A 25,347-nucleotide genomic window follows, 5' to 3' on the forward strand; every position below is an offset into this window, starting at 1 on the left:
ATACAGTTGCAGATTGGTAACAATAAACATGATTACTCTTTTGTGGCCTTACTTCCTCGTAACACATCTCAGTATAATAAGGCTCAGCCCTTCAGTTTACAGAGACCCTTTTGATAATATTTTGACTCAAAACATTTGTTTAGTTTCTAGTTAAATTGTCAAATTTTCTGTCGCATTCAAACTCTGAAACATAAAACAAATATAATAATTATACCAAGCACAAGTTTTATATATTATTTATTAGTGACATATAAACTTTATTACAAAAATATGATTTACATCATTAGCTGCATATACGGATGTTTCATTAATTGTATGAAGTATATCATGGACACAAACACAGCATTTAAAATAAAAACTATATGTTAAATATATGTGTTTTCCAACTCTGCCAGAATTAAACGCTTCAGCAGAAGAGCTGTATTTTATAGCAGAACAGTAGTAATGAAATTTGCATTGTTTCACATATAGTTAGCATTCATTAGAGTATCACATTCACATTATTTTCTATAAATTAATCAAAATTTTGATAGAGAATTTTCTTCCTTTTTTATGGGACAGCAGACAGGATGAGAGATGGGTAATATATAAAAATCGGTTTGTATGCTGTCATTATTGGTATAGCAGTATGCTGACTGCCATATTGTTAGGCCTGGTTTCAAAACCCAGAGAAAGCATGGATGTTTATATATATAGTATCTGTGTAGAATAGGAGCATTTAAAATATTAGCAAGCCAAAAGAGAACTTTAGTATTAACAATTGAGGGTTTTGTACGAATGAAAAGGTTAAAAGTTATTTATTAGGTGCAAGTCGGTGGTTTTTATAACTTTTAGAAAAAAATTCTAAACTACATAGCAATATGTTTTCACTTAAAAGTACATTAGGAAATGCATTTGCTTTAGATTTTGTGACAAAGTTTTGTTAGTCCTGTGGCTTCTTCCATTGCTGGGAGATTTCAGTAATGAATAGTTTAAATTCAAGGCAAAAAGCATCACAATTTGTTTATAAAAAAACATTGGAATTTGTAATACAACAAACATACACGAAAATGGGAACATTACTTGACTGGAGGATTGTTATGCAGATGTTTGCTAGAGTTTGGCACGTTCTGAAAATCTGGAGACTTCTATTTACGTGGCTGCAATAATATGCAAATACTCTCGAGTGGTTTGGTGGTAGGAAAGAGGGATGGGAAGCTTTCGGACCTGACATCTCTATATGGTAAATTTGTGACAATTGGGACGGAACTACAGAGCTGGTGATTTACATATATGATCAATGGTGATATTCTGGTGTCTTACACAGTTGTACTTTACCTGTACTTGCTACTGCATGTTTTGGATGTTTATATATGGCTTTCCAATTGTTTTCATTCATTCATATGATTTTGCAGATTCTCAGATTTCTTTGGAAAATAATTTTAAATAAATATATTATTATATATTCCTAAGTTATGCAGTATATATTTTATAGCATATGTTTAGTATTTTTTTCATGTTGCAGAAAATTTATTTCATACAATACAAAATTATTTTTAATGTTTCTGCAACCATTGCTCGGTGTTATACAAATTTGGACTATTTTACATTTTTAAAAGCTTAAAATTAAATTCATTAATGTCAAAATGCATGGCAGTTGTGTTTTTATTTTTTTAATTACTGGAATTCTAACAGTATATTGTTCTTTCAGTTGATTTGTTCAAAATAATAGTAGATGTAAGCAAGTGAAGGGATATAGATTCCTGTGTGATTCAATGAGGTGGCTGTATTTAATTATAGTGGCTCTTACTTATTAACCAAAATTCAACTGGGTATAAGGCAGTAGTAGTAAATTTACTTTATGCCAGGGTTTCTTAAACTTTTTTTCAGTCGCGACTCTTTTCTATCACTGAGATTTTCTCGTGACCCACAGGACTCCATAATATTTACAAAAGTTTTGTGGGACCCCATAAGTAATGTGCAAATCCGACACACGCGTGAGTGAAACAGTCAATTTTTTCACTTTTACTGTAATATATTATTGCAGCTTTGGGTCATTAACTTTAATTTTTAATTTTAAGACATAGAACAATGAAATTTTAAAGCATAGAATGTGAAAATTTTAAATAAGTAACAGACGGAATCACAGTGTCACGTGCAAAGCAAAGGAAATGAACGTTTATAGTATTATAAAAAGAATGCGTCAAAACGTTTTCGTTTTTTTCTTTGTCTGCATTGTCTTATCTTTATCTGTTTTCAGATACATTGTGTAAAAATATTTGGTAATTGTAAAATTATTATAATAAGTTAAAGAAATATCAAAACTGCTAAAATTTTTGGTGATCCCCTTAGGGGTCGCGCCCCACAGTTTAAGAAACCCTGCTTTATACAATATATTGCAAAAAATGCTTTATACAATATATTGCAAAAGAGTGGAACATCCAATTACAATTTATGAGAACTTTAATGGCTGTTTTCTGGAATTTCTCAATTTCTGGAGTCAAGTTTCCACCCTATCATTATCACTACACTGAATATCATGTTAGCTTTGGAATATTTCTATTGTTCTTCTTATGAATATATACCAAGAAAGATTATACTAATTGAATATTTTTCTTATTAACATTTAGTTCTGGGATGGACAAACTTTTCTGGTCGTGGGTCAAAAATCGAAAAAAAAAAGAAATTTGGCGGGGCAAGATAAATTTTTCTAAAATTTTGAAAACAATATACAAGTATTACAGTTAAAAATGTTGATGATATGAATAAAATTGCGACTAAATTTTTAAAAGTTCCTTATATTGAGGTTCGAAGCGAGATGTACTGATTCTAAGGAACGAGGCTAAATGCTCATCTGTCAGTCTCTTTTTGAAATAATTCTTTCTAAGGTTCAAAGGTTTCTAAGGTTGAAAACATTTGTTCACATATATAAGATGAAACAAACATAGCACTGATTTTCTGGGCGTGAGATATTAAATTTGGGAAACTTACTTTTGATAACGATTTGTAAAACCTCTAACTTTGGCATATTTAGAAAAAACTGCTTGAGATGATTGTTAGATTGCAACTCAATTAGTTAAAGCTGCAAATCTGAAATCACTGCTTCTCAATTTACGTTGAAAGGCAAGGTAAAAATATTCGCGTCTGTTTGAATGGCACTGAAATCCGTGTTCGAACTCAAAATGCAGTTTTTTTCAAGCCATCTTTATAATTCTTAAGCTTCTCTTCATTTACTGAGGGTGTTAAATTTAACCTCAGAAATGAGACAAGTCGTTCTTATCTAGCTGTATGGCAAACAGATTAAGTTTTAGTTTAAAAGCTTTGAGATGGGAGCAGATATCATCGATAAATTGATTTTTCCCTTGCATCTTGAGATTTAAGTTGCTCATATGAGAAAGAAGATCTGTGAAAAAGGCAAAGTCCGAAAGCCATACTGTATCTTCTAACATTTTGCACTACGCAGAACACTGTTTCTTATGGAAGAATGACACATTATCGTCTTTCAGCTGCCAAACTCACTCAAAATCCCATCCTGAAATAAGCCACCTTACTTTCATGTAATACAGTACATCAAAGTATTCAGATTGCACAGACTAAAGAAAATCTCGAAATTGCCTGTGAGTAAGCCCACGAGATCGAATAGTATTTACAAGCTTCATGACTGCATCAAGCACGGGTTTCATATTCAATGCAGATTTACACAGAGCATCTTGATGTATAACAATGTAGAAAAACAACATTGTTCGCAGGATAGTTTTGATTAAAGAGTCCAAGAAATCCAAATTTTTTCCCCCGTCATATTTGGTGCTCCATCGGTCGTAATATTACATATATTTATTATAGACACATTCAAAGTTAAAAGCTGTTCCTGAAATTCATGAAAGCATGTCACAACCCATTGTAGTTCCCTTTAAAGAATGCATGTACGCCAGTTCCTCGGTAATTCCAAAGTTCTCATCAACATATCTTATAAATAATACTAATTGAACAGTATCATTTATATCAGTCTTTTCATCCATAGCTATGGAGCAAAATTCAAACTGGACAATCTTTGACTCTAATTGTGATATCAAATTTTTATCGATGTCTTTGATTCTAGAAGTCGCCATTTTTTAGATAAGCTTACAGTCTGAAAATTATTTTTCTCGTCTGGACATAAAACATCACAAGCTCGGAGCATGCAGTGTTTAATGAACTCCCCATCACTGAGAGCTTTATTTATTTTTAGCAATATTGTATACTACAGTGTAGCTTTCACATGTAGCTGCTTCTTGGATACTGTTTGCTTTCTTGAAAATCTTTTGTCAGCCTGATAATTTTTTACAAAGATTTTCTGCATTTTTTTTTTCCACATTTGGACATTGCTTCGTAATTATAATTCGTATGCTCAGATGTGAAATGACAGAAAATGTTATATTCTTTGAAGACTGCTACAGATGAGACACTCTGGTTTATCTTTTACAACGGTAAAAAAAAAAAAAAAAAAATTCCAGGTCTATTTATCATTAAAAGCACGGCACTCTGAATCAACTTCACGTTTTTTAGTAGCGATGTTGGGGTTAAAATATTTTACGAATAACCCAAACAAGCACTAGCTACGCTATAATTATTTTGCCACTATTCACAATGATGCTATATGTTCACAAGAAATAATATTAGAACTCATGCCAAAAGAAAAAGCCACTGGCTGAAGCTTAAAATGCGAATCTGCCACATGTAAGGTCTAATTCACCTATACTGGATTGCCACATGTCTGCTCCCCGAGAAAGAGATAACGCTTGTTGGTGCCAATCTACAGCTATAGCTAACAAAAAACTTCCGCTTTTAACACTTTACTGATTGAAAGCTGTCTGTGCTTGCCATTTCCTTCAATTTATGTTTTGTAGAACAAAAATAGAGAAAGTAGAAAGATCATCAGTCCTTTGAAAAAAAGGAAGAAAAAAATATTTAAACAAAGGAGAAAAGGAGATGGATATATAATATATAAATATATATTTCTTTTAATTTGCCTTGGACCGGCAAATTAAAATTCTATCCACAGCCTGGATAGAACCTTCTGGCGGGCCATAGTTTGCCCATCCCTGATTTAGTTGGTAGTGCACTTTGATTTTGTTCTTTTGTATGATTTATTTCCACTTCAGGTGTCTAGTATTACTGATAAATACTTAAAACTGCTTCTTGTTAGATAATTTATTAAGAATGCTGAATGTTTAATTAAAATGTGGTTTAACAAAGAATCTAGCTGTGGTTGCCATCAAATCTCTAGCTTTAAAAATCACATTCTACTATTAATTTCTAAAGAAAAACTTGAACATTAAATTCATATGCAGTACATTGTTAAACTTCAGGTAGAATAAAATTATTGCATTTAAGGAAATAATATAAAATACTTTTATTTAATAATAATTTCAACATAAATGTATAATTATTTATTCAATGAGCATTAAATGACCTTTTTATTAACAATAACTGACCAGTTGCTATGTGGAGCTAAGACTGATAATTTCTCTCTTTGATTCCTGCAACTGAACATTCTGGATATATAGAATTTTAACCTTGTGTAAGGTTTATACAAGCTTCCTTAGAAAGTTCTCCATGAAGACATCCCTACTGAGGATAACAGTCATTGCTCTGTAATAAACAAGTTAACCAAACTTTAAATTAACAATGTGGCTAAAGCTTCAGAACACAAATTTATTTTGAGTTCCATTCCCAATAAGTGAAAGAGTGTTTAATTGTGTAATTGAATACAAACTAATTTCTATAAAATATCTTCCAAGGTTTTCCTCCTTTGGAAGGTGGACTTCATTGCTTAATTAATCTACCCAATCAAGCATTTCCTTATTATTTTTTAAATTTATAAATATGTGTTAATATTTTCATTAAGACTAAATACTCTTGGAAAAAAAGATTCTCTAATAAGTCTATTTGTATCTAGTTATATTATACCAATTAAATATAGCAGAACTCTTCTCCAGTTTGGTTGTTCTGTAATTCTAAGCTTACTATTAAATTTTGATAAGCTTTTTTTTTTTTTTTCATTGATTTAAAAAATAAAAAAAGGTAAAACATTGCTGTACATACTATAATTTTAGGATTATTAAATAAATGTATGACATTGTTATTGGCTTACAATAAATTAATTTTACATTAGGCAATAAACATAATATAAATATTCATGTGATTTAATTCAAACCATGTACTGCATCAGATGGAGGACAAAATAATACGAACACCTGTGAAATAATGGAAAATCTTTATTAATAGGGGTTTAGACCATCCTTTGACTGAAGTATAGATTGAATGCGACATGGTATAGATGCATAAAGATCATGGACAATATTTAAAAGAAAATATTAAGTCATTCCTCCTACAAAGTGGTCTCTAATCCTGAAAGTCCGGACGGAGGTAGAAATCAGGAACGAAGTTTGCACTCCAAATATGCTCATAAATCATAAACATTCAATAATATTCAAGCATGAAGTTCAATTGCATTGTCATGCTCTTCGATCCATTCTTGAATACACCTAGCAGTGTGGATAGGGGCGTTGTAGTCTTGAAAAAAAGTGGTCGCACCCCAGGTAATGCAATCTGGATATGATCCACTAGAATGCTTAGATAGTCATTGGATGTGATCCTCCCATGCAGAATAACAAGTGGCCCAAGACCATGCCAAGATATCGCACCCCATACCATAATGGCATCACCCTCATGCTTCACAATCAGCAAGAGGCACGCTTCTTTGGGTACTCTCCAGACATAAACATGTCCAGTCGTCTGAAATAGGGTGAATGACGATTCATCTGACCATATTACCTGTTGCCATTGCTATGGGGACCAGCCTTTGTGATCCCTGCACCATTGGCATCACTTGAAAGCATTAGTTGCTCTTACCAAGGGTTTACAAATTGCCACTCTGCAATAAATGTTTGCAGCATTAAGTTCTCTTTTGACAGTTTTTGTTGAAACAGTGTCCTGGAGATGACTGTTCATTTCGGATGTTATCTCAGATAATGACTGCTTGTGCTTTCGGGCTACTATGCAATTCAAGACCTGTCTATCCCTATCAGCCAGCTTTGATTTTCAGCCACTGATGCGCTTTGAAGACCTCGTCTTACCCTCTTTTGTGTATGCTGTCATGACAGCTGATACCGTACTCCTTGCACACCCCACAAGGTTTGCTATTTCCATAACTGATGCTCCACTTAAACATGCTCCAATCATCATTCCTCTTTGGAACTCTGACAGGTCTGATATTTCAACTCACAGACAGTTCGATCGAAGCATGCAATGCAGGTAACTGCTGTTGAGAGACTGATACCTTCCTCTTTATTGTGGTCCGATGCTTGCTAGGTGTTCAAACTGACCTTCCGCTTTATGCTCACTAGATGGCAGACTTCTGTTGCAGGTGGCGCGGCTGTACTGCTGGTGTGAAATACGTCAGACTTTTTCACACGTGTTCACATTATTTTGCCCTATACGTATATATATTATTAGAAAAGCAGTTATGATTATACAGGGGCAGCCAAACTTCATGTAAGAGCCTTATGTTGGAAATTCAAGAAAGTTTGAAAGACATAAACAGTTTTTCCAAAAGCCGTAAGTCCAGATTTACATTATTTTAAAGGTGGTGAAGCAAGTTTCAAATGAAAAGAAACATCTAGTAATTTTGTAAAAGGAAATGAAATAAATTAATTATTTCTCTTGGATACCGAGTTTTAGTTCACCATATTTCATTTACATAAGAGCCAGACCTTGTACACATACATATCTTTCTTTCTTTGCTCCAAGAATCAAAACTTAGCCATAAGTGTTTCCTTTTTAAAAATGAACTAATAAACATGGCTCATTCAACTTTTTGTAATTTTAATTTATGAGTGGCACAGCTTCTGTTACCTAAATTTATTCAATTACTTATTTTAGGCTCAAATTTTATCGACTTCTATTCATTAAGATGATATTTATATTATTAAAGAGAGTTGGAAATTTTTTAAACTGCAAACTAATATACCGTGAAGTGACAGAAAAGCTCATGATCAGATAAAGGCAGTCATATCACTCGCGGATAAACGCAAAAGAAAAGTGTCTATTATATGAAATCCGTCTATTCATCTTAGAAATTATAATTTCATATAAAGTTTTGTTTCATTTGCTTTTGTATATATTATTGTATGCTATATATATGACAACAATGTGTTTTCTGCCAACAATCTTTTATTAAAAATCGAAAAGCCAAAAAAAAAGAGCCTAAACCACCATTAGCACTGCCAATAAGCATTAAAAAATAATGTAAATAAAATCATTGAAGAGGTAAATAAAGTTAGTTTAATTTTAGTTTCCTGTATTTAAGTGTTTAATAACAGCACAGTTTCGTGCATCGAAAAATAATGTAAAGAAATTCTAGAACAGAAAAAAAAAAAAGTTTATTTAAAAGCTGAACCTGTATTTTTTTATTTTATTTTTTCCTGTATATCAAAAGTTCCGCTGTTTGGTACTTGAATTTGATTGCCATGAATATTGAGTATTTTCTGCAGTACCATCAAAAATATATATTTATGAGGAAAACATTTTTTTGAGGGGGGGGAGCTCATCCAAAATACTACACAGCAAACTTTGTTTTAAAATGAGATTTTTAATGTAATTTATTAAATAATAATTCTTGAATATTAAGTCAACAGATTGCTTATTCCTATATTTAATTTTTAGTCTTGAATTATTAGCTGCCCATATTAAAAAGTCATTAGTGACTGACTACCATACCAAAGGGCCTGGGTTCAAATCCCGGAGTAAGCCTGGATAGAAATTGTCTGTCCCCTTACAGAAGACAATGGTGGTCCACCTATTAGGAGCCTCCATAATAAAATGACCATCACTTCCGACCTTAGTAGGGGTCAAAGCCTATAATTGCAAGTGCTCACCATTGGTCAGGAGAAAAATTAAATTATTAAAAAATGAACTGATTTTAAGAACTATAATATTTATCAACAATCATTTAAAGTGCCTTCTTACCAGTAACACTTTCACTAGATTTTCTTACATACATGATCAAAAAAGAGGGTTTCAGCATGAAAAAAATCAGTTTTACTAATTTGCAGCATTACAAATAAAAATAAAGATTACATATTTAGTTTTAGGTTCGACATTAAAAAAATTGCACACATTGTCTGTTTCCATTCATTTATTTTATTTTAAACAGGAAAAAAAAATATGTTTATACAAATGAAAAATAATTTTACTATTCTGTCATTTTGGAATAAATGCTTTGTTCATTTTGTTTAAATAGAAATAAAAATATTTTACTATTTTGAAGCTAATCTTTCTTGAAATAAAACAGGCTATAATATAAGAAAAAATAAAATCTTTCATTTACATTATAGTAAATATGCATAGAAAGCTTACAGAAAGAAAGATGGCCCAATTATCTAGTTTTTTTTTTTTTTTTTTTTATTAATATTTGACTGGTCTGATCGTGATATAAATTCTGATTCTAGTCTAGATAGGTGAGTTGTGCTGTCATGGAAAGAGAGTTTAGCCAGATCATTAAATTTTAACACTGCAAAGCAGCAGATACAAAAAGAATCTTAATTTAAGAATGAAGTCTTGATTTCCTTTTCCCTTATAATAAATATTTGTTATTTGAATAAAATACTCAAATAACATGAAAATAAAAAAGTAAACAGTTCTGTCAAACAACAAATTCATCTTACCTGAAGATATTTTCTGTCAAAAATAAATTTGATTAGGATATCAAGTTAATAAACGAAATTTTATATTCAGAATTTTTATGTTATGTACTAGTATACCTAGTTCTTTGAACTCATGCTGTATACTCACAATGAAACAATTTAGCACATCATGTATCTGATTATGAATAACTGCCATTAGTGTGAATTGTGCATTCATACTGAAATAACTGAACATATTAAGCAATTAATAGTGAATTAATTATTTTACAGCAGCAAAAAATGTAAGAAACTAACCGTGTTGGAAGCTTGATTATGAGAAGGAAAGAAGAAAACCGCTGTAGATTAAATTATACACAAAACCTGAAAATTCCAGTGTAGCTTAAGAAAAATTTTAAGCTGATGCAAAAATAACTGACAGTGAGCAAGCATTCTTTTAATATTTATGTTCAATAAAATTTCAACATTTATATAGTATGCTAGAAACAAGTATGCATATATAATACAACTAAGTACACAATCCAATATTCACTGACAAAATAAAATTCACTTTTGTGGTTCATACTCACAGCTAAATTGTGTATTTAGCTGTCCCCCTCCCAAAACTTTAAGTACAGTTTACAATTAAAAGAATTAGTATGGCTTCTACTTTTTGGCAATTACAAATATGCTAGCAATAAGGATGAATCTTATTTAAATTATGATTTTTTTGAATTAATACAAAATAATGCAAAAAAATCTAGATCTTCCAAGCTTCCTGTATGCAATCCTAGATGTTTACAGTTATTATGTTATTCCACTATCTGAAATTATTGATGATAGTTTACATTATTACTTTACGAACTTTGCTATCTCAAAAAGATTCCAACTCACTTGAACAACCATCACAATTTGTCTTGCATAAAACACATTGGTTTGAGTAGAGAGAAGGGTACCCCTTGTATTATCATGAAGTTGTTTTATTTATGATAGCCTGAGTAGTTGAGACATAATCGGTTGCATGATTGCGGTAAATTTGTAAGGGCTTGTGGTGTGTATGTGTTGAAGCCAATATTGCTTGTTTTGTGGTTTAGACGGTAAAATGGCCGAATGTGGCAAGATTAATTTGAAGTTTCTGTATGATTTGGAAAGAAAAGGGAAAAGAGCATTACTTGACTGGTGTGCAAATACAGGTTTACTTTAGTAGCCATTATTGGGTGTTCTGTTTGTAGGAAAGAAATGCATATGGTCGAACATTGTTATGAAGGTTTTTTTTACTCTTATTTTGTGAATTTATGTGGCAATGCCAGTATACAGATTCTAGTTCAGATAATTTTAGGAAGTTTTTGGATGCTGTTACGGAATTTTGTTTGCCTGAAGACATGTTAATTAGTAAATAAGATAAATGGATATTTCCTTTGTGTAGTGCAAAGATGGATTTTCTATCTTATGTTATTTCATTGTTTGATTTAAAATATAGTTTATTGAGATTATATATTTTTTTATTGGCTGCTGCTTTGAATTTTTAAGTGAATATAGTTCGATGTGTACATGGAAAAAGTCAAGGGAGTGCGCAGTCTAGTTTGTGCAATTCTCCGATTTTTTTTTAAAGTGAAAATAGGTCGATGTGTACATGGATAAATTCTGGAACTTTTTTTTAAGTGAAAATAGGTCGATGTGCACATGGATATCGAGTTTGTGCAATTCTTTGTCTTGTTATTTTGGCTTTGTGTAGCGACGATTGGTGTCCCAAAATCTGCCGATACACAAGCCAAAATAACAAAAGAATTGCACAAACATGATATCTATATACCATCAAAAATCACCAAGTTTCACCAAGGGGTACCCATAAATATACTTTTACCAACACATCTAAACCCTTTCATTGCCTTTCCTAGCTGAAGGATGTTAATTCCAATAACACAGCTGAACTGCAAGTTTTACTTCTTACATGTTCAAAATGAAGTGGTTAAATTACTTTGGATATCCACTTTGCTTCTTACAGAAGGTAGTTTGTCTTACATCAGGAGACAGATTGGAAAAAAGAATTCTGAAATTTCATTATTATTGAATTCTATTACTAAACTACAGAACATAGTCAAAAATACTAAAAATTATTTGACTTAAAGATATAAAGCATAATTTTTTTTACATATCTGAAGTTTTCATTCAGGTCCACAAAATGTTTGATCACAAATGCAATTTATTAGACTGACTAAAACTTATAATTTTCCTACTGAGAAAAACATTATAATTACACACAACCTGAAGCATAAAAAATTAATACATTACAATTATAATGAACTGAAAACTTTAAATAATCATATAACTAATTAAATAACCTTATTCTAGATAATATACTTAAATTGTCAGAATACATTTAAGAATCAGAATATTTTTATGAAAATGACAGCCAACACTTAATGATTTGAAATGCTTTAATTTACAAATTAAATGCTTTAACATTATTCTAGGCTTACTTTATACATATATACATATAAATGGTTGAAGAAAAGGATTATATTATGCAGATGTAAAATAAATTCCACAAAATGCATCATGCAAAGCACGAGTACATGCATATTCAGACAGAAAACCACTAGCCATTTCAGTTTCAGAGGCACCACGAACATGTTGCATAAAGCCTTCACTTTTTAAAGTATTTGGAGTGAAAATATCAGGTCCACATATATTCAGCTTTACTTCCTGATAACTATACATATTTTCATTGCTTTCTCTGGGAACAGGCAAAAAGACTTGTTGTGATTTAACTCCTGTGGAAAATTTATTTTTTCTGATTGGAATATTCTTGAATTTAGGCTCTTTGTTTTTCAAAGAATGTGATGCAATTATATCTTTAGCTGATTTGTCAGAAAACATAAGGTCATCAATTAATGCTTCTTTTTTCTTTCTTTTCTCTTTCTCTAACTGTAATTCTTCTTCCATTACTTGCATTTTTCTAGCTTCAGATTCTAATTTTTCATATTCTAATAATTCCTCTAATTCCTCTTCCTCTTTACTTAATTTACCTTTGTTTTTCATAATTTGGGTCTTATTTTCTTTTTTATACTGGTCAATTTTACGTTTTGTGCTATCAACATCAATGTTGTTGGACAAATTAAAAATGATTGTTTCTACATCTTCTAAATAATCATTATATTCTCGCAGAGTTTTGAAATCTTCCTCTTTTTTATTAAAATCTTTCAAAATACGGCGGCGTATATCTAGTTCTTTTTCAACAGAAGAGTCTTCAAATATTTGAACTCTAAAATTGTTTCGACGCAAAGCAATATTACACTGAGGACAAGCAGCTGACCCCTTCACAAAAAGAAGTTCAACACAGTTTTCACAAAGAGCATGTCCACATATATTGACCATTAATTTCAAATTAGGATTTCGATACTTTGTTGTTTTGCAACGTGGGCATTCAATATCTTCCATTTTTATTATCATGTGTGATGTCAACAACCTTATAAAAATCAACCTGAAAAGGGGGGAAAAAATTACTTTTTCATAATATTAAAATGCTGCTACATAGGAAAAGCATATAAATTATTCTTGACCCATTCCAGATTATAAACAATATAATGCACACATTCTGTAATAGTTTTATGGCCAGTTTTCGGATAAATTGGCTCTTGGCGATTTGTTGACATATCGGGAGAGAGTGCACGTGCGCCAGATTATGGTAACTCTGACAAGTGTTGCAACCATGCAACTCACACAGGGAATTTTCCTGAAGGACAAAAAGGGATATTTTCTGTTTACATAGATTTACGGAATGTTACAGTAAAACAAAATAAAAGTTGGAAAATCGCAAATCGTTATCGGGAATTAATTTCAGTTGAGAAGAATAAAGCTCTATTCTGTTTACAGAATGCTACGGTAAGACAAATCATTACCGGGAGTTCATTTTAATTGAAAAATTAAAGTTCTATTCTATTTGTTCTACCTTTTGTAAAATAAGATAACTGCATGACATTTCCTACCTCAAATGCTAATTTTATGTAGGGAGGAAGGACCAGAAAGGTAAAATACAACTTTTTAATTTAAGCTAAATGCTCCTAAATATATATTAGAATATGTACAGGTGACACTTTTATATTAAACTGGCCACCATAACAAAATAAGCTGATTGAATTACCAAATTTGTAACATGTAACTATTAAATATTGCAAGGCTCTGTGTGCTTTAAAATGAACTAACAGTGCATATGCAGCAATGTTTTGATTTTCAGTTATAACTTTATTTTTACTGTTTTAATTATGAGTTCAGGAATGCTTCAGCATAAGGTATCCCAACTTATATGAGTTTGAAGTTATGCAGCTGCTTATTTTATTTCACACATTTATATCTGTAGTTAATTTGTATTTGAAATTGTGAATAATTCATAAAATGCTGGTGAACAATACCTAAATCAGAAAAAAACCTGTGTCTATACATAAGAATTAGCTTTAATAAAATAAGTAGTATCAAAGTCTAATAATTTATGCTCATTGCTCTAAAACCCCATACCTTTCTTCAAAACAGCACTTCAGTTATTAATTGTGTTAAAAGAGAATGCAGTTGTTCTACGTTTGTATACGCAGTGCTGTTACTTTCATTCTTTGGTTCAAAAAAGTGAATGGAATTATATATTCTGAAAATTAGTTCACAGCAATAATTAATCTTTTATTTTATGCAATTAAATTTTCATAATTTAAATTTAAATTAGTTTTATACGAATGAGAAAATTTGTTAAATTCTTATGAAATATATATAATATGAAATTGTAATCATAATCACATATAATATGAAAACCACATTCTTTATTACATATATTTTAAAACAAGTGCTTTTTTAGCCATTGATTCTTTTAAACTAAAATTCATATACAGTCAAAAGTCGTTAATTCGGACACCCATAATTCGGAATGATCTATAATCCGGACATCAAAACTAAAAACTTTCTGCGCATGCGCCGCGTTGACACATGCTCAGAGGCGTTCACGCGTGCGCGTAAGACCTTTTACGACTGCGCATATGAGTGTGCGCAAGTGCAGAATACGTTTTAGCGTGCGCATTTTATGTATAATGGACGTATATGCTAAAATTATCTAATTATCTATTTCAGTTAATGTTGATGATTGCGTTGTTCCTTAATTTTCGAATTGCATCCGGCTTATTATTTTTTGCAGACTGTAAGAGCAATTTTATAAAGGTAAGTTTAAACTTTCGATTATATCAAATAGAATTTCCGATATATATTTGTTAATATGTAAAGGATCTAAAGCGAAAGTATGTTTTGAAATCCGAAATCTGTTTATCAATTTCACGCTGCTCGGCGGCGGGCGCGTAATGAATTGGAAGTTGATTTGTCAGCACTATCCTTATCTTCAGCGCAGATGTTTTTATTTTATTTGGCTTATAATTCCTTACCAAATGTAGTATTTCATCTCGATATGCTCCGTCTTTGATATGATTTAAAACAAGTTCCTCGTCATTATAATTCGCTTCCGATAGCGAAGAAACGTGACAGAGGTTATTGAAAACAAAAAAATTTCAATTGACAAATTAGTCGGTGTTCTTGACACAGCAATTATAGGACTTGAACGACGGAACTTTGTAACTGAACAAGAAATTATGTCTGTTTAATAGAATTAAAGAGAAAGTATTATCACATGAAACGAAGCAAAACTTAAACAACTTACATTGAAAGAAATGTTTAATAAAGTAAACAAATAAATATTAAGCTTTTTCTTTTGTAAATTTTGATACCCTTTAGATCATAATTGTTCTTTATTTCATAAATTACGGTTTCATATTTTTAATTTTAGAATTTCTGCATGCCATCTTACGAGATTTAAACTGATGATCTATAATCCGGAAAAATCGATAATCCGGAATCGCCGAAGTCCCGACGAGTCCGGATTAACGACTTTTGACTGTATATTGTTTTGTATGCAAAATAAATAGGTATTCTTCTGTTATCATGACTAGATTCAGAATTATGTTTATATGCATGTATGGATGGATGTGTTCATGTATGCATATGTGTGTGTGCATACATGCATATACACATACATACATATGTACATTTCTGAATCTGATCCCAATAACAAGAGTATCAATAAATAACATCCCGACTACTGGTAATCTGACGTCAGAACTTTCATTAGTTACACCTATAACATAACTTCAGAGATATAACTGTATTATATTTTAGTACTTAAATATTAACTTGTTAAAGTTAAAATGTAGCAAAGCTGAAGAATGCAAATGTGATACATTTCTCAACAACAATGTGCAGTAATCGCTCTTTAATAGTGGTTTTGATTATCAGCAGAATAAAGAAAACTAATAAAAGGTTATAAAAATTAGTTAACTTTGTTAAATTGAAATTGGCCAAATGATAAATATTTACGTGCTTATAAATCATGTTTGGTAGTTCAGAATTGTTTTCCCTCTCTGATTACCCTTGGACAGGGATAACAATTTTGGCCACCATTTTGGATTTCAAAAAACGCTTCTTGGCGCATTTTTGAAATCCAAGATGGCGGCCCAAAAAATCACCAAATTCAGCCAAGAGCCGCTTTATGTATTTTTCTATACTTATGTTTTATTGCACCTTGGTTTTTTTATTTCTTCTTATTATTATTTTCTTATTTCATTATAATTTTGTATGTTTTTGTGTAATTTCTAATTTATGGGAATATATTACATTATGTATTTTATTGACTTATTACTAAGCAGTAATTGTAATTCTTTAAATACTGTGTCTACGAAAAGAATAGCTTCCGCCATAGTGTCTGGCAGGTGGCAGTCACTATAGTAACAGGGCTAGCATATTTCAAATAGGGGCGAGACAAGGGTTGCTTTATTGTTATTTTGTTTTTGGTGACTGTTGACTGAGGGAAAAAGAGTTATCATTCATCTTTAAGACACCCGTAAGAAAAATGGGTCAATGTTCATTTCTATGGCAACAGACAGCTGTAGAATAACTGGCAAGAGGTTTTCTTATGATAGACAGACTGTACATGTTGGAATGTTGGAAACAAGTCAAACAGACCAACAAATATAGATTGTTCAGAAGTCAAACAACAAAAATCAGCGTTAAGCAGCTGAAGATGATGGTTCGGTAAAACCATCGAAACTAGTCCTGTGAAAATTTTTTAAATATAACGCTGATTTTTGTTGTTTGACTTCTGAATTAGTATTTATTCGGCGTGTTATTGTGTCTTAAATATAGATTGTTATATTACGCTAAACTTTTCAATGAGGCTTAATTTCTAAGACCAGAAATACCCATGAGAAGCTGTCAAGAATGGTAAGCAAAAATGTTTACATAACATAAATAATTAAATAAAAAAAACAAAGAGATAAAAAACAAAACACCACAAAAATTAAATGAAATAACAATAAAAAATAAAATAAAATATTTAATTAAATAAAAAACTAATTAAAGATAATAACACTATGAATGAATGATAGCAACTTTCATCTTTATTTTGGCTTCTAAAACAACTACAACCCAGATTTCTCCTTCTTGTTAGGATCATGGGGTTTCCTTTCTCAACTTTTTCTACATATTTTGCTCTTCCCTAGGACAATTAAGGATATATTCTGCATTTCATCTGATTTAAGACTCCAACAGATTCCTGAGATCCAAATATACACTAGACTAAAAATATAATTTCACTAAAAAAAGTAAGAAGTATCAGAACTGGGCTCTGGTACCCTTCAGTTGAATTTAAACACTAGAAGGCTGCTGAGAAGACAAAATTTTTTTTGGTAAACTTGGCTGTTTTAAAAATTTCTACAACATACCAGAAGCTAAGATGGGTTTCCCCCTCCCTCGAAGTATTTGAGTAGTATTCTTCTTTTTACTTTCTACAGAGTATGTGTGAAATTTTGAATAAGTTGAGATTTAGTTTAGCCTGTAAATTGGAATGTTACTAGGTTTTAAGTTCTTAGAAAGTGATTTAATAATTCAAACTTGTTTCTGGGTTAAGGAGAGAAAACTATCTGTGGATTATGCTTCAGTTGCTGTTAGCTGTTTCGTTTCATATATAAAAATCATTATCATTTGGAGTTGCAATATAAAAGTTTAAGTTTTTATTTCCATCTGGCTTGTGTATTTAGATCTTTATGAATAATTAACACCCAACTTTTCAAAATCTTAGAGCACTTAAGAAAGAATCACAATTTCAGTTATTTTTTATAGATTATAAATAAAATACCAGGTATCCGAAAAGGTTTCTGCTACTGGAGAGGAAAGTGTGTTGATCATGTCGAAAGTAGTTCTGTATGACCTTCAATCCTGAAATGAACATGCGATTATCAAAGGATAATTTACCGCTAAGTTTACTTTATGAGTTCAAATTGGGCAGCAATGCTACAGAACCTACACGAAAAATATGCTCTGCATTTGGAAAGGCATTAGTGAATAAGCACACAGTGAGAAAATGGTTCAGTCAATTTGCACGGGGAGTTCAAAGTATCCAGGACAAGTCTCGAACTGGGTGTCCATCCACTATCAACAAAGCCCTGCAAGCATAATCCACATCAAACATTCAAGGACATGCACAAGGGTTTGCAGTGGCAGAGAAACCATTCAATTGCATCTGTCCAACCTTGGGAAAACATGAAAGCTTAGTTGGTGGTTTCCTACTGTTTTGACTGAGGAAACCAAACTAAAGTGGCTCACCGTTTGGCCTTCAATGCTGTTATGCTACAAGTCATTCCTTGACCAGATATTGATATATGATGAGAAGTGGGTATTACAAAATAAATGCAGACGAAAACATCATTGATATTCCCCTGGTTCTGTAGCATTTGCTGTCAAACATTCATCAACAGAAGGTACTGATCTGTGTTTGTGTTCGGTGGGCTAGCACTGTTATTGTGCACTTAGAATAGCTACAAAGTGGCAAAACCATCACACCCAAGTGTAATCCCATTTGGAAAACGTAGCAGCTGCAAAGCGTGAGAAGCAGCCAGCACATGAAAGGAGTGATCATACTTCAAGGCAATGCCAAACTCATGTGGTGAAAGTGAGCAATGAGATAATCAACATACTTGATTGGAAAGTTATTTCACCCTCTTTATTTCCTGGATACCACTCCAACTGACTATCAGCTGTTTTTGGCCGTGGATAAACATTTCCATGAGTAACCATTCTAAAACCAAGATTATGTTACATAGACTATAGGGCAATTTTTCGGCTATAGGGAGAACTTCTACAAAGAGAATTTTTAAGCTTGGGACACTTTGGCAGCATGTAATTGAAAATGAAGAAGATTATTTTGCTGAATAAAATGCATTTGCATGAAATTATCAGATTATTTCTCACTGAAAACTACAACATGAACCTTTTGGGATACCTGCTAATAGAACATGAATTTAAACTAATGCGAATAATTGATAGAATCAAGAGAAATTTTATTTTATTACTTCATTCCTCTATATAGTAAATACAGTACAAAGTCCAAGATCCGGATTTTGTCAGGACTTCTGCAATTCCGGATTTTTCCGGATATTAGATCATCAGTTTAATCTAGTAAGATGGCATGTAAAAACAATAAAATTAAAAATATGAAATCGTGGTTTATGATATAGTGAAGCATTTATGATCTAAAGGGTATCAAAATTTAGAAAAAAAAAACTTAATATTTATTTGTTTACTTTATTAAATATTTCTTTCAAGTTGTTTAAGTTGCTTCATTTTTTGTGCTAATACTTTCGCTTTAATTCTATAGACAAACAGAATTTTGGTAAAATCCTAGTATACGGTACCACCTTGGTGTGATTTTGAAAATTGTCGCCCTCACCAAAATGACCCGTTTACAGCTCATAATAATGTTGCCAAATCCTGTGTGTACCGTATACTAAAATTAAACCAAAATTTCTTGTTCAGTTACAAAGTTCCATTGTTGAAATCCTGTAATTGCTGTGTCTAGAATTCCAACTAACTTGTCAATTGAATTTTTTTTTTTTTTTTTTTTCTTTCAGTAACCTCTCTGTCACTTTCTTCACTACCGGTAGCTGTATTTTCTAGATTTAGAACCATACTAGATTCCACCATCCATTAATTGATTAATGATTGAGGAGCATTTTCATCACAATGAAAAACGTCTTTTATATTATCATATATTATCGCTTCTCCACATTCCTTTACGAAATCCGTTAATTAGAAAATTTCGATATCCGAACACCTCCAGATCCACAGCTATCATCATAAAATTTAGTTATCGTTCACTATACATATTTGGCTATGTATGGCACACTAAGGCAATTAAGCCTGAATTTTTGTATTAATTTAGTTTTTATTATACTTATGTCTATTCCCTGCACATGCTTAAAACTTATCTAAGTCCTGAATAAATAAATTCCCACATACACTTAAGGCTTATTGAAAGCACACGCTAGAAATCTTACTGCCTGATGCAGTCTGTGCGGGTCCTAAATTCATGCTACTAAGTGCCTCTCTTTATCTTCCTTAAATTCCTCCGTTCGGTGCAGCCATACAAGCTCTGGCACTACTTCTGGGTTTATCTGAACAACAAATCAGTTATTCTTAATTTAAATACCGATTTGATGTAATCTTTTAGCCTATAAGTATCATTAACAAAATTTATTTTTAGCATATGGAAAGAAATGCTTGTTATATTTTTCCTGCCAACAGGTTTTAGCGCATTATCTGTAATCATCACCAAGCGTAATGCAAACATAAAAGATTACCATACTCTTTGTCATTCAATTGCTAATATATATATATATATATAAAATTGTTTAGGCGCCACTACATAAGTCATTATTACTCAAGTTGTCATGTGTTGATAAACATGCAGTGATGAAGGTAAAATATAACAAATAATAATTTGCCAGGTTGTCGTCAGGGGTATAAAATATTGGTAGGTGTAAAATCAGCGATACATCTATGTATAATGTTTCAGTTTGAAATCTATGCTAAGCAGATACACAGCTATGGAGCCAAATTATTGATCAAACAAATTTATGCTAAAATGACTGATTCTTCAATAATGAGGTACAGTCAAAAGTCGTTAATCGGGACACGTCGGGACTTCGGCGATTCCGGATTATCGATTTTTTCGGATTATAGATCATCAGTTTAAATCTGGTAAGATGGCATGCAGAAATTACAAAATTAAAAACATGAAACTGTAATTTATGAAATAAAGAACAATTATGATCTAAAGAGTATCAAAATTTGCAAAAAGAAAAAGCTTAATATTTATTTGTTTACTTTATTAAACATTTCTTTCAATGTAAGTTGTTTAAGTTGCTTCATTTCATGTGACAATACTTTCTCTTTAATTCTATTAAACAGACATAATTTCTTGTTTAGTTACAAAGTTCCGCTGTTCAACTCCTATAATTGCTGTGTCGAGAATACCGACTAATTTGTCAATCTAAATTTTTTCGTTTTCAATAACCTCTCTGTTACATTCTTCACTATCGGAAGCGAATTATAATGACGAGGAATTTGATTAAAATCATATCAAAGACGGAGTACATCGAGATGAAATACTATATTTAGTAAGGAATTATTGGCCAAATAAAATAAAAACATCATAATCTGAAGATTAACAAACATTTCTTTCAACGTGCGCATGCGTAAAGGATACATTACGCATGAAATACTACATTTAGTAAGGAATTATAAGCCGAATAAAATAAAAACATCTGCCCTGAAGATAAGGATACTGCTGACAGATCAACTTCCAATTCATTGGGCGCCGCGGCGTTTCTGCCCCCCCCCCCTGCCGCAGAGCAGCGTGAAATTGATAAACAGATTTCGGTTTTCAAAACATACTTTCGCTTTGTAGATCCTTTACATATTAGTAAATATATATCGGAAATTCTATTTGACATAATCGAAAGTTCAAGCTTACTGTTATAAAATTGCTCTAACACTCTGCAAAAAATAATAAGCCGGATCCAATTCGAAGATTAAAGAACAACACAATCTGCAACATTAACTGAATTAGATAATTTTAGCTTATCTTATACCGTCCGTTATACATTAAACACGCATGCGTAAACATATTATGTGCTTGCGCACACGCACATTCGCAGCCATAAAGGTCTTACGCGCACGCATATGCACAGAAAGTTTGTAGCTTTGAGATCCAGATCATGGGTGTCCGAATTAAAGACTTTTAACTGTATTTTATTTAGTGCTGAAGTGAAATTAAGAACCGAGACTCTCCACATGTGCGGGTGGGGAAGCAAATGCACACACATGCAAAATAAATATATAAAAAAGTTGGTGATTGCTTTGAGGTCCGGATTTTAGATCATTCCAGATAATGGACGTCCAGATCTCAGGCATTATACTGTACTCTATTTATTTACATAGCTTTACCTGTATTGCCCACTCCCACATTTTACATGAATTAAGAATTTCTACATGGATCGACAGGAAAATACACAGCATAAGCAAAAATCATATTATTAGAATAGCTGTAACTAACAACTTTGAAAAACAGGATATCAGCATATTTAGTCATGAGTGCCTTTTAACATTCTTCACTCAACCCTTGCCCTCAGAAATGCCATATACTACATACTTTTCTTTTTCTCTCTTATTTCCAAGAGGCAAATTAGTAAAAAAAAAAGGCAGAAATGCAAATTCAATATAAGATCTGAAATCCAGAACTCCAGATAACCAGTAACAATACAGATATTAACAACGGGATTAGTGTTTACAGCGAGAAAATTAAAACTTTGGGTGGGGCTATACAATGATGGGTTGTGATATTTTGGAATTTAGAAGAGAGGACTTTTTTATGCCATTGACAAGCAGTATCAGTTATAGACCAAGATTTATGATCAAATAGGGTGAAATTTAAAGTAGAACTAGCAATTTTTGAATGAAGGTAATAAAATTCATATTCAAATGACTACGAGTATTTCTTATACAGTCAAAAGTCGTTAATCCGGACTCGTCAGGACTTCGGCGATTCCGGATTATAGATCATCAGTTTAAATCTGGTAAGATGGCATGCAGAAATTACAAAATTAAAAATATGAAACTGTTATTTATGAAATAAAGAACAATTATGATATAAAGGGTATCAAAATTTACAAAAAAAAAAAGCTTAATATTTATTTGTTTACTTTATTAAACATTTCTTTCAACGAGTGCATGCGTAAAGCATACATTACGCATAGTCGAAATTAGAAAATTGTAAACAGAAACCTATTTGATGTGTATTTGTGATATTTATAATGAATTTGATTTAGATCATATCAGAGTACATCGAGACAAAATACTACATTTAGTAATGAACTATAAGCCATATAAAATAAAAACATCTGCCCTGAAGATAAGGATAGTGCTGACAGATCAACTTCCAGTTCATTGCACAGCGACGCCCCCCACCACAGAGCAGCGTGAAATTGATAAACAGATTTCGGAATGGTTAAAGAAACAAAGGATATGCCTTTATCCATTTTTTGTTTGATGGACGTCGAAACATGCTTCTGCTTTGTAGATCCTTTGGCAGCTCCAAAATCAGAAATTCTTTTTGATATAATCGAAAGTTCAAGCTTACTTTTATAAAATTGCTCTAACAGTCTGCAAAAAATAATAAGCCGGATCGAATTCGAAGATTAAGGAACAACGCAATCTGCAACATTAACTGAATTAGATAATTTTAGCTTAGCTTATACCGTCCGTTATACATTAAATGCGCATGCACACACGCATATTCGCAGCCGTAAAGGTCTTACATGCACGTGTAAATGCGATGCATGTGCAGAAAGTTTGTAGCTTTGAGGTCCAGATTATAGATCATTCCGGATTATGGGTGCCCGAATTAACGATTTTTGACTGTAATATGATGAAGTGACAATTTGAAGTTACGCATAGTTTTCAAAACATGAACAAAAGAATAGAGGTTCCATTTGACTTCTAAAAATTTTGAATGATATTCTGATGTTTGCATTTAATCAAATAACGGATATGGTTGAAGAATTTATACACTTAAAGCAAAATTTAAAAATCGATGGCTCTAATGTAGAATTGGGTGTCCCTTCAATTGGCGAAATTTTTTTTTTTTAATTTTGCCGATAAAACCTCACTTTTGGTTACCACGATAGTTTTAACTTTGTTTTAGCTTCCCGATTTTATTTAAATGAAAATAGATTGATGTGTACATGGACATATTTAAGGCAGTGTTCAATGCCTAGTTTGTGCAATTCTAGGATTTTTTAAGTAAAAACAGATCGATGTGTACGTGGACACAGATCTTGTGCAATTCTTTGACTTCTTATTTTGGTTTTGTGTAGCGGCCATATTGAAATTGTGCCTTCCTGGCGCCGATCTTGGCGTCAAAAAAGAATCGCCAATAAACAAGGGTCACCCATTTGTAAACTTTTACCAAATCAATTCTTGTCTGTTAACATATTAAATCTAAAGAGCAATAAGTACGGAAAGCTGATGAAAAGTATAAAATAGTGCAAAACAGTTAAAATATGAAATAAGAAAAACATTAAAATACTAAACAATGCAATACAATACAAAACCCGATTGACGCATCAAAGAACTAACAAGCAAATATACAAAAGAAAATCTGTCTAAATGAACTAAAATTAAACAGAAACACAAACAAAAAGAGAAACTAACTAAATTCCGAAAAGTATCATTAAAAATCAATTTAAGTTTTTCTAAAACTCCCGAAAAAAAACATGCATAATCACCACAAATATACACTAACTGTGGTAATAATTTTTCATAGATATTCTCATTTGTAATCGACAATAAGGAAGTAGTACAATAAAGATATACATACTCACAGATGAAATTTCTATTAATGCACACATATTAATTTATTTCTTTAAAAGCAAATTACCCCTTATTATTTTTGCATTTCCGCGCATAAAATACTAAACAATGCAATACAATACATTGGGTTATTTGTATTCATTTGTAAAATTGTTTGTAAAAGTTTGTAAAATTATTTCTAATAATTAGATAAAAAGTTAAGAATATGGTTGTTGGCCACATTATTACCACAGTTTAATTCTTGTTTTGAAATGGAAACGTGTGTGTAGAGTAATTATAAGTTTTAAGAATAATGAAAATAGCAATGCCTGATTTTTGCTTCAACCCATAAGGCACAAAATTATTCTGCAACTCCTTATAATTTTTTTTTCTCTCACAAAACCAAGATTTTAGATTGTACTAGGCACACAGTACGACTACCTGCCAAGTTGCCTTCGTGGATGACCTTTTGAAAAAAACTGGCTGAAAACAAGCATTAGAGAGCGTCTCAAAGAATTTTACATTTGATCGTCTTAACCCAGTCATGATAATATATGAACCCTTGATCGTCTTAATTCAGTCATTAAAACCCTGGATCGTCTTAACCCAGTCATGATAATATATGAAACACTTATTCTACATACAGAAAATATGATACACTATAATCAATTTTCCTTACTTAATTGAAATTTTGAGAACTTTTTTTATGTTTAATTATGATAGAGTAATCTATAAATAAACATAGGTTACACCTTTATCAAGCAATTATGCGCTCTTGCATACATATATGTACCAAAGCAATTATACTTCAAGCGCTTAAGAATTTTCATTGTTCAAAAATAAGAAACTTGCATTAAACGACATTTTCCCAGAAACGTAAAAAGAGTTGCCAATTTCCATGTTATAAATGTTAAAACGGTTCCACGGCAGAAACGGT

General features: G+C 31.7%; 2 protein-coding genes across 3 annotated transcripts in view; both read right to left on the bottom strand.

Moving 5' to 3' along the window:
• The window catches only part of DEF8 (differentially expressed in FDCP 8 homolog), a 146,793-nt gene extending 121,565 nt beyond the window's left edge, over positions 1-25,228 (bottom strand). Inside the window, exon 1 of the mRNA XM_085810510.1 lies at positions 25,090-25,228. The gene's annotated coding sequence lies outside the window, so the exon portion shown is untranslated. The remainder of the gene's footprint in view (positions 1-25,089) is intronic.
• Positions 12,062-25,296, bottom strand: Mat1 (CDK-activating kinase assembly factor). Of its 2 annotated transcripts, none has more exons than XM_035375586.2 (2): positions 25,163-25,296; positions 12,062-13,125 (listed from the first exon to the last, which is right to left on the bottom strand). In XM_035375586.2, exon 2 carries the CDS (start codon positions 13,092-13,094, stop codon positions 12,165-12,167), a length of 930 nt encoding a protein of 309 aa, XP_035231477.1. In that variant the 5' UTR covers positions 13,095-13,125; positions 25,163-25,296; the 3' UTR covers positions 12,062-12,164. The 2 variants fall into 2 exon arrangements, with proteins under 2 accessions (XP_035231477.1, XP_035231476.1); XM_035375585.2 differs by having other exon boundaries at positions 25,090-25,225.
• Positions 25,297-25,347: the final 51 nt, after the last annotated feature.

Source organism: Stegodyphus dumicola, chromosome 2 (assembly GCF_044657685.1).
Source record: "Stegodyphus dumicola isolate Sdum_Otavi_A_Nest chromosome 2, ASM4465768v1".
Lineage (NCBI taxonomy): Eukaryota > Metazoa > Arthropoda > Arachnida > Araneae > Eresidae > Stegodyphus > Stegodyphus dumicola.

What these genes read in the sequence shown, in the direction of transcription:
- Mat1 (XM_035375586.2), bottom strand. Translation starts at nt 13,094, where the DNA reads ATGATAATAAAAATGGAAGATATTGAATGCCCACGTTGCAAAACAACA.